The following is a 10000-nucleotide window of genomic DNA, read 5'->3' as shown; positions in this document are numbered from 1 at the left end:
ACGTCCCCGTTAGACAATAGCAACCCACTGCTCTGCATTGCTAATGTATGATTCATCCCTTTTAATCAGATGGAAGAGACGGATGAACACGTATCCATTCAGTGAAGGGGGGCCCGGTCGATGCTCGCCTGGTAGCCGCTCTACTGTACAATGCCGTGGGACTCGAATGGTGCCACTGGAGGGTTGTGGGTTTGAAAAGGCGTCGCGCATTTGTATGCGGAACGCGTCGCATTTATCGATTCCCTTCGCCGGCGAGTTGGCGCTGCCGCTGGTGTAAACACAGGGGCCGTTCCTCGCCAGGATGCCTTCGCCAACGCAACGCATCGCGACTCGCGAGCGACTGCCAATGTCTGAAAGGATGAACGCCGGCGCACACGCGGGCCTATTTGTGCCACGCCATGATCTAGAGGTCAAGTATGATATATAGCATGCCATCTGCTTATCAGCTTTGACCAGATCCAGGTCCCCCCTCTTTATAATGGGAGGCAGAATGAAGGTCAGTGAGCGCCTGCTACCTGCTCATACTCGGCGCTTCTCTTTCTTGATCTCTCCCCGGCTGATACGCCATCCATCTGATAAGCGCGGCGAGAAGCATGGCTAAATATGATTATCCCAACACGGGCCATTGCCCTGCCTCACAGGGGCATGCTGGGAAATAGGAGCGGAGACAGGACACGGCGCAAGGGAGGCTGCGAGGCGCTCCCGTCATTGCCATAAATAACCCATCGTGAGAATATATATAAATAACAATAAAGGGGGGAAAAAATATACAGCGCACACAACAGCACCTCATGGAATACATATGGGAGCCTGAATGCGGTGGCAAAGATCCATAATCTTCCCCCACGCAAACAAAAACGCTCGGAGGGGGTTGAGCGTCACAATACGGTTACTGTAGGGGGAGTGGGGGGGTCGAAAGTGGGGGAAGTCTGATAACGTAACGGTCACAGTTCTGCTGAGAAATGCAGTTTCATAGGCAGTGTTATTGTCGCTGTGTTTACCCTTTAGTACCAATTCCACATCCTTCATGGAGCCTGTCTTTCCACAACTACTTTGAGAGGGGGAGAGAGAGAGAGAGAGGGGAAAAAAATGAAAGCCAATCATTCTGCCATCCATTCAGGGACTTTGCCCGGGGTGATTTAAAATGCCTGAGCACCTTCAGTAGGGACGCATAGTCCCTGCAGAGCAAAGATACCGTAATGAGAAAAACCTTCACAAACACAAACGCACCTCGGCGAACCGGCTGCTTAGAGTTCCCATTCTAAAACGTTTGGTAAAAGCATGGAGCATTTCACTGATGACAAACAACACGCAAATCCTCATAATTTGTCAGCGGCAACCGTTCGGCTTTTTTCAGTTAAACTCCAACAGTTATTCTCGAGCGATAGATGGCCTTCAAATAAAGATTTTTTTTTGGGGTGGGAGAAGAGGTTTTTTGATGAATACACAAATAAACACGTCTTCAGTAAACCAAGAATAGTAGGAGGGATGTGTATTCTTCAGCACAAATTTCACATCACTACTGCTCCCCAGGGGATAGAAAAGCCAATATTTAAGTCTTCTTTCAATGCTGCTGCATAATTAAAAATACCCCAGCTTGTGTGCTGTAATCAGTGTAGCATTGCAAAGCTGTCCAATAGGACAGCGAGTAGTACTGTTGCACGACGTCTAAGCGCAGCAATAAGACCGGGCATCCTGATTTCCGTCCCACTGTGTCCATTAGATTAGCTGCAATTATTAGACAACAATATCCGTGATATTTGCATATGGAGAAGGCAATTAAAAATAGCATGACTAACACCTAGCACTCTCCATCTGTCATTCACAGGCCGCAAATGACTTATGAGGCGGTGGGCAGAGGATAAATCAAAGACAGGCTCACTACAAACTTTGAGCTTTAACAAGAACTACACCTGTGCCCACACGTTTCTAACTCGGGCTCACAGAGAATTTCCGTTTCACTTTGAAGCCACTATTGGTGTGAAAGGAGGTATTTGCAATAATAATCAGTATTCTAGTGAGGTGGACGTGTGGCATATGCTCAACCATATGTCTGGACCCGAGCACAGCCTTTTAATATGCACCGAGCATGGCCCACATGCAACCGCAGACAGCACCGCTCCAGTCAGTGTGCCATCCGCACCAAACAGAGGCACGGCAGCACAAATAAACCAGCTCCGCCGCCTCTCATGTCTTTTCATATCGTTTCATTTCGGAGAGCAGAATTTTTTTTTATCACCTTTTTTCTTTGCTTTGCTTTGTTCCGTTATTATCTTCTTGTTGGGCAGGGGAGACTCGCACAGCAAACACGACTATTACTCAGAATACAGAGTCCATGTTCAAGCTAACAATTTGTGTCCACGGACTACAGATCCTGACCATCTCTATAATGTATACATTTATTACCACAGCCGCTACAGGGGGTCCATGGTGGGTTACTACACAGGAGTTGTAACAACAAAGTAATGAAAATGTGAGATGAGTGAAACTGGAAGTGGAACTGATGAGATTTTCAGGATAGCGTTATTAAATATGCTATGTGATGTAAGGAAAGCCATTAGACGTTGCCTAATTTAAAACAGATGCAATCAAAAAAGAATTAACTTAAGAAGTTTGGAAGCAGGCAAACGAGCGAGGAGGAATAAAAAGTGCTGATAAGCCCTTTAACATCTTTTATTATTTACTGTTTACCGGCAACTGGCTGCGGCTGGAATGCTGGTGAGTTAAACATGAGTTCTGACATTCCTTCCCCCTCGTGAGCTGGCTCTGCTGCAGAACAAAGGCACAGCACTGCCACTAATCTATGCCGAGGCCGGGCACAGCCAGTGCTGGAGGCTTCATTCGGCTCCAACGCTTCCACCCGTTTGCGCCTTTGCCGACCATTTCTCATGTCGAAAACTCTTATCCAAAAAACACAACAGTCCCTGATGACCCCCGATGTTTTAAGGCATGGTGGCCGACACGAACACGAAATGGAGCTGTTTGCATGACTGCTGTGAGAGAAAAGACACTACCGAGCCGAGGCCACACAAATATGAGCTTTTTGAATTTGAGAAATGGGGAAAAAAAATTCTCAACATTCTGGTTGAATTAATGCAAGTTCTGAGGGTGCTCAAACTGCCGAAGGCCGTGTCAAATTCCGTTCTAATGGACGGCTCCAGTTGGCCTAATGAACAGGCCACGTGATGGAAAAATCTGCTGGCGGTAAAGCTTTATTAAAACTGAAGGACTTCCACTGTCACTCGAGACGTGACCCAGAACTGAGGGGTAGAACTCTGACAACACACCTCGGCCCTCTTAATGGGCGCGCTCTTTCGGAGCAGCAAGTTGCGGCGGAGCACATATCAAAGAGATCCGGCCTATCAAAGATCCTGGTATGCCGAGGCAAACTTTTTTCAGCACAGTGTCAGGGCCAGGTTCACACCACCGAATGGGATTCAAGCTTTTGTTTGGTGTGATTTCAACAAACATCTCCATCTTCTTACGAGAGAGTAGCACTGGCTAAGAGGAACAGACAGTGACACACAGAAGACAAAAGAGGAAAAAAAGAACACAAAAGAAGAAGATGAAAAGAAGGGAGAATGAAAGACTGAAAGCAGGTGAAGGAAAGAAAGAGCAGAATGAGGAAAGAAGAAAGGAAGAGCACGGGAACGAAACAGCAGAGAGAATAAAGTCAGAAATAAAGGGAACTGGAAAGAAAGGAGCTGAAGAAAGAAAAGAAGGCTAAACTAATTTGCAGGCTCCTCCGGAGGCCCCATAAGGTGAGAGTGCACATGGGATTGAACTCGTGAATAAGCATGCAGCCTATTGTCTGCTTGCCCCATCGATTACATACAGGCAACAATAAGACAATAATTGGGTGCACAGTATGAAGGCTGTTGAGCCACAGTTGAATTCAAATGACTCACTTTGTCTCTGCAGGCTGGAAGTGGAAACCAACGAATCCCCCCACTGTATACTGTATAACAGCCCTCTGCTGACTCAATGGGGGAATGTACTGCACACTGAACATGAATTTACAATAGGATGTGTCAAAGCGGCTTTAATGTGGCCATATGTGCTTAAAGTACACAGTGAGCAAGGAAATCCAATTTCTGTGCCGAATTACAGCAGAAAGCCTACAGGTCACACATGTTCTTCACTCGCGCCATTTTGTCACCTACAGTACTTTACGTTGCTATGATTAAATGACTTGGCGAGATTTATTTCATGAATGTGTTATTTCATATTGTGTTAATCACAAGGCATAAGATCCTGTTTACGTACAGGTTCCAAAGCTGCGCACGTGATCCTCTAGTGTCAGCCAAAGTGCAGCGCTACGCACATGACTTAAACATGATCAGAATGGTCTCCGTTGGGAGTTAATCACAGCAGAGTGAATGAGCTGGAGATGAACTGCTCGCTGTCTCCAGTATGCACAGATACAGTATAACAGGCATTACAGGTATTTAGCCCACTCTCCGCATGAAACAGCGCTGGCAAGGTGGCCTTATGGAAACTCATAGAGAGGGTAGGTACGTAGGGAAGGTACTGTATATGCCCCTGTGTAGAATCCTCAGCTTTTCATTGCTAGATGTATTACATACATACATACATACATACATTCAATCAGAAGCAAACACCCACACACATTTACATTTAGAACCATACATACATACATACATACATGCATACATATATACTATACAGTAAGTGCTGTGTGCACTACAACAGAGATCTTCATCCCAAGACACATTCTCTGGATGAGGCTCACAGAGAACATAATCTTAAGCAGAAGCGTTTTGTGTTGTGATCAGCTTTTGATTATGCCACCCTTGATTTGTGTGCTTCTCGGCTGATACACCTGACACAGATAGTGAAGGAAGCCAGCCAAAGGAGCACCGCATAATTCGACTAATTATAATTAACGATTGTAATTAAAATGTATTTGCTTTCTGTCTTGCCAAAGCCATGCCCATAAAGCTCTTCCTTTCCCTTCACAACCCTAAATTCTCCCTCTTTGTTGACATTAATTACACACATGTACTGAATGTGCTCTCCAGCTCTCTCTCTCTCTCTCACATACACCCACCCTCACACACCCACACCCACACGCACAGACACACACACACACACACACACACACACACACACCTCAATCCAGTAGAGAGATGTCAGGAGATAATTAAGCATCTTTTCATTTACATACTTAATAAAATGTTGGGAGAACCTGTTGCCAGATATGTAAAACAATTTCCTTTGCCAAGCCAGCCATCTAGGACAGCGCAAAATGAACTATAAATACCACTTTGGAAGTTGGAATAAAAACAAGAACAGTGGGACCCTCAGTTAGTTTATCGCAGTGATTGATACTGCCTCTATTGCACTGGGGCATGAAATTGTCATTTGTGCTGTGAGCGTCACGTCAAATGAAAAGTTAAAGGCTACCCGGCATCGGGTGCCGATTCTCTGCGGTGCCACGAGAGAGAAAAAACCCATGCTAATTATGCCCCATTCTGGAGGGGAGGGGGGTAGGTGAGGCAACAGAACCCAGATCTGGAGTAAGAGAGCTACGCAGGCCAGCGCAATACAAAAAAAAAAAAAAAAAAAAACAGACACACACAATCAAACAGGAGTGCATAAAAGATGGCTTCAGATCTGGGATTCACCGATGGGATCGTGGGCGTTCCATCAGAGGCTGTCATGCAATGTGCCGGGCTTGCATAGTTAGTGCGTGCACTAGAATATCCCCCCCCTCCCCCCCTCCCCAGGCCCCACCCGATCTGTTTGCGTGACGAAGAAGGGGCATTATTGCAAACAATGTAACCTGCCTGTGAGATTACATTCTGCAGCTGGCTTCTTACAGTAAGACAACACAGGATTGAGATAGAGAGAGAGTGAGAGAGACAAGAACAGAAAGACTGACAGAGAGAGAGAGAGAGAGAGAGGGAGGGAGAGAGAGAGAGAGAAAGACATAGAGAGAGCGAGAGAGAGAGAGAGAGAGAGAGAGAGAGAGAGAGAGAGAGAGAGAGAGAGAGAGATGGGGGAGGTCCTGGCAGGGAGGAGGGTGGGAGAGGGCCAGAAATCTTTTTAAAAGCTACACAACACAAAACAAACGAACAAACAAACAAACAAAGGAATCACAAAGGCGACATCAGCAGCACCAGCGGCTCCATAGGCAGTACGGATTGGCTGAGGGCAGGGGAGGGGGGGAGGGGGGCGGGCAATGCACTGCACATAACATAACCACAATAACCCGGCCAAATCGTCATTTTCCTGCCCTTCATGCACACTGCACGAAGCCGCACTAGAGCTGAGAAGCAGGAGGAGGAAGACGAGGAAGAGGAGGAGGAAGAGGAGGAGGAGGAGGAGGAGGAGGAGAAGAAGCAGCCAGCACTTACAGAGCACTGGACTCAGAGCCACTGATGAGAATGATAATTACAGCAAAGTAAAGAGGACAGGAAGGGAGAAGAACGCCAGAGCGCCACAGTGCACTGCGAGGGAGGGAGGGAGCGAGGGAGCGAGGGAGGGAGGGAGGGAGGGAGCCTTGCGAGTAGGGCGATGAGTGGGCCGGCAGCACAATAAAAAAAAGAAAGAAAGGAGGAGGAAAAGGAAAGGAAAAGGAATCATAAAAGAAAGACGTGATTGAAGGAGAGACACAGAAAGCGGTACGCCTGCAGGCATCCCAGCCGAGAGGAAATGTGCCGCGGCACGGGAGGAGGTGGACGTTACTGGACGTTAGTGAGCAAGTACACTACAGAGCCGTGGCCTCAATCAGGCGAGTCCAGCAGGGTACAGTATACTGACCTGGGCTTGACACAGCACCAGTGGTGGTGGGTTCAATAAGTGTGGTTGGTTCAATAATTGCTACAGGAAAAAAAGGGGAGAAAGAGGGGAAAAAGAGGACAGTCATGTATCATTAACATAATGGAGACACAAAAAGAAAAAGAGAGAGAGAGAGAGAGAAAGAGAGAGAGAGAGAGAGAGAGTGAGAGAGATTGCATGCAGACAAGAGGATAGAGAGGGATGAAAGAAATACTTGTGATGTCAGCACTTTCTGTAGTCAACATGCTCATGGCAGTATTATTTTAATTCCTGGAGAACCCCATTAATCTTTCCCCAGACTGACGCCGCCTTCTGACTAAAGAGATTTCAATCACATCGCAGAGACTGATCTCTGACACCTGGGACCAAATCCTTGATCGTATATCAACTCAATGATCTGGAATAAGGCTCCACTAAATTAACAAATTGAACTGAACCACATAAAGTCACTGCTTAATCATGACAAAGTAAGTTCAATTTCACCTTTCCAATTTCTTAAAGGTTAAATGTCAAAGATGAAATAAAGTTGGCGCTATGGATTTTCGCTTTACAACAGCAGTTAAACGCTCCCTGTCCCTTTGGCCCAATTTTAGACTGTGCCTGAGACGATATTACCGACGAGAACCGGTCTACCGACCCACCGACACACTGGAGGAGAGGCAGCTGAGCAAACTACAGAATGTTTGACTGTTGACAAGTTTCCCTGTGTGCTGGAGACAAACAGCTGATGCTCGCCAGCGCCAAGTTTTGACACAATGTATGCGGCGCTCCAAAGCCATGCAAACAGGGCAGGGCTGCAGCATCCCTCTCTCACATCCATTCAGTGGCTATTGCCTCCCTGCAAAGTGGAACTGAGCAACAACAACATCGACAACAACAACAACAACAGCACCCTGTGACTTGATACAGCAGAAAACAGAATGGCTGAAGGATAATAGACCAGTGTTCTGGTCAGACGCACTCTTTTCCTGAGATTACATGGGCCAGGCTTTCAACCCCGCTTTCCCTCTGAATGTTATTTTTTTTTTGTCTGGAGGGGAACAGCTGTGAGCACTGTAGCCAGGATAAGGAGCATGATGCCTGTTTCAGTCGCTTTCAGATGAAAGAGAGAGAGGGAGCGTGCGAGAGAGAGAGACAGCGTGAGGGAGGGAGAGAGAGAGAGAGAAATGGAGAGAGAGAGGAAGAGAAGGAAGGGAAGAAAAAACATTTAGCCGGCGAGGAGAGTGAAAAGTTCCACGGAGGGGGGAAGACGCTCTAAAAGTGACACAACAAACGGAAGTCATATCAGACTTTGTATAGAGAGGCAGTGCATTATCTCCCGCCGTGCCACCCAGCAGGAGAGTAAGCCGCGGACACAATAGCTCATCTGCCTCGCCCCACTCCCTGGCCCTTCTCATTTCACCTGGCTATTCCAATCCTCTCGCTCTCCAGAAACTTAGGGTCTCCCTTCTCAAACTCCACACCTTATCTTGCCTCTCGCACTCACTCTGAATTATGCTAGAGACAGATGCTGTTTCTTTGATGGGATGAAGCAATATCTGGTCACCAGAAGTGTAATCATTTGAAATAAAGAGAGCAATTAAACGTTTCTCAAACGGCCCGTTTCATCATATGAGAAGCATGATTTATAGGTCGAGTGGAAGTCTGCTCCAGCAGTGGCTTGTGTGCATATGCTCCTCCTAATTCAAAAGATCTATTTGAGGGGAAATGATGGTCTTACAGAAAGTCTGCACACCGACAACTCTCCGTTACCCGATGGAAACAATGTATCTGTCTGTTCAAATGCAATCTCTCTCTTTTATTCTCCCAATGAGGTTGTAAGCACATTCTTCCAATCAAACGCTGCATCTCATCACAGCACGTTGATGTGCTCGGCGACTGACCCACGCGCTTCGCAACAAGACAAAGCAGATTACGTGCGGCGGGATTTCATCTTATTCAGTAATAACGTCTCATTTTTCTTTGCTGAATGACAAGGTGCAGAAAATGAACGACTTTCTGGCAACGGGGCGGAATACATTACCTCGGAACGAGAATGCTGTATGGTCTTCGCTGTACACTTTCATGAGAAACCAAATGAAAGCAGAGCCATGTTGTCCACAAAATACCCTTCAAAACATCAGCCTCTCTCGCTCTCTCCCTCTATATCTCCCTCTATGTTTCATCGTGAGATGTAACATTTGATATTGGTGGAGGTCTGCACTCTCAGGACAACAACAACACTTGAATAAATAGTTTATATTGTAAGTGGGAAGGTGTCTGTCGTCCTTTTTTTCCCACCATTTCTCCTAAGTCTATTGGCTGGCCACAGTGGCCAGTTTGTTTGGGCTGTTATCTTGTACACGATTTGTTATCAAACCGGAGCTTGTACCGCAGATGTTTAGAGTCCCTGCACCTGCACACATAAATGGCCAGCACTGATGTTTCATTTTGGAGAACACCTCATCTCTGAGCACTAAGCAGAGTGCTGTTTAACTCGTTACAAAGCTATTGTGGGGAGCTGTCCTTGAGTTGGAGTCTCTGGTCAACATCACAATGGAAAACAATGCTCTGGCACCATCACAAGCTCCAGTGGATCCCCACACCAGCGGGACACAGCTAGGCTCCGCCATGCACACAATAACAGGCGGCCAAGCAGGAAGCCTGCACCACCTGTCTTAGTTACCGGGATAATCGGCACCAGATCTGGCTCTGGTCTGGCCCTAACCTGGCACCACATCAAGGACAACTGCGCTTTGGAGTTGGCTGCTATCTGTGTGTGGTTTTGGGGGCTGTTTGATGGACAGGCAGGTAGACAGTTAGACAGTTAGACAGGTAAACAACACACAGGTAGGCTATCTGCCAAACCTGGCAGCTGGTGTATTTCTGACAGTGCTCTGCAGGGTGCTCTTCTACTAAGTATACCCCAGCAAGTGCACTAGTCTTGAAGGAGAGACAACACAGCACCGAGCAGTTAGCACTGACAGTGGACTAGTGAACATGTCAAGTTAGGACACATCAATGCATTAAGATGGTACAGCATATATGACATAGCTACTTCTATGGCATGATATGTGTTTACTAAGACAGATGCAGACTTCAGCCATATCTGGAAGCATTGTCACTGATATGCTATAATTAGATTCCAAATTATTAGCATTCATTAATCTATGAATTATTAACCTTTTCTCTAAATACTCTACATATAGTGACGTCA

At 46.6% G+C, this 10000-nt stretch overlaps 1 protein-coding gene across 2 annotated transcripts in view; it reads right to left on the bottom strand.

Moving 5' to 3' along the window:
- The window catches only part of negr1 (neuronal growth regulator 1), a 110055-nt gene that overhangs the window by 30030 nt on the left and 70025 nt on the right, over positions 1 to 10000 (bottom strand). The window contains exon 7 of one of the 2 annotated variants that reach the window (XM_062556103.1): positions 6787 to 6846. The exons of the other annotated variant lie outside the window; for it this stretch is intronic. Coding sequence (XP_062412087.1) covers positions 6787 to 6846 — 60 coding nt within the window. The remainder of the gene's footprint in view (positions 1 to 6786; positions 6847 to 10000) is intronic. 2 annotated transcript variants of the gene reach the window in all.

The sequence above is a fragment of the Sardina pilchardus genome, chromosome 15 (assembly GCF_963854185.1).
Source record: "Sardina pilchardus chromosome 15, fSarPil1.1, whole genome shotgun sequence".
Lineage (NCBI taxonomy): Eukaryota > Metazoa > Chordata > Actinopteri > Clupeiformes > Clupeidae > Sardina > Sardina pilchardus.
The sequence above is the reverse complement of the archived record's forward strand: the minus strand, read 5'-3'. Positions and strand labels throughout refer to the sequence as shown.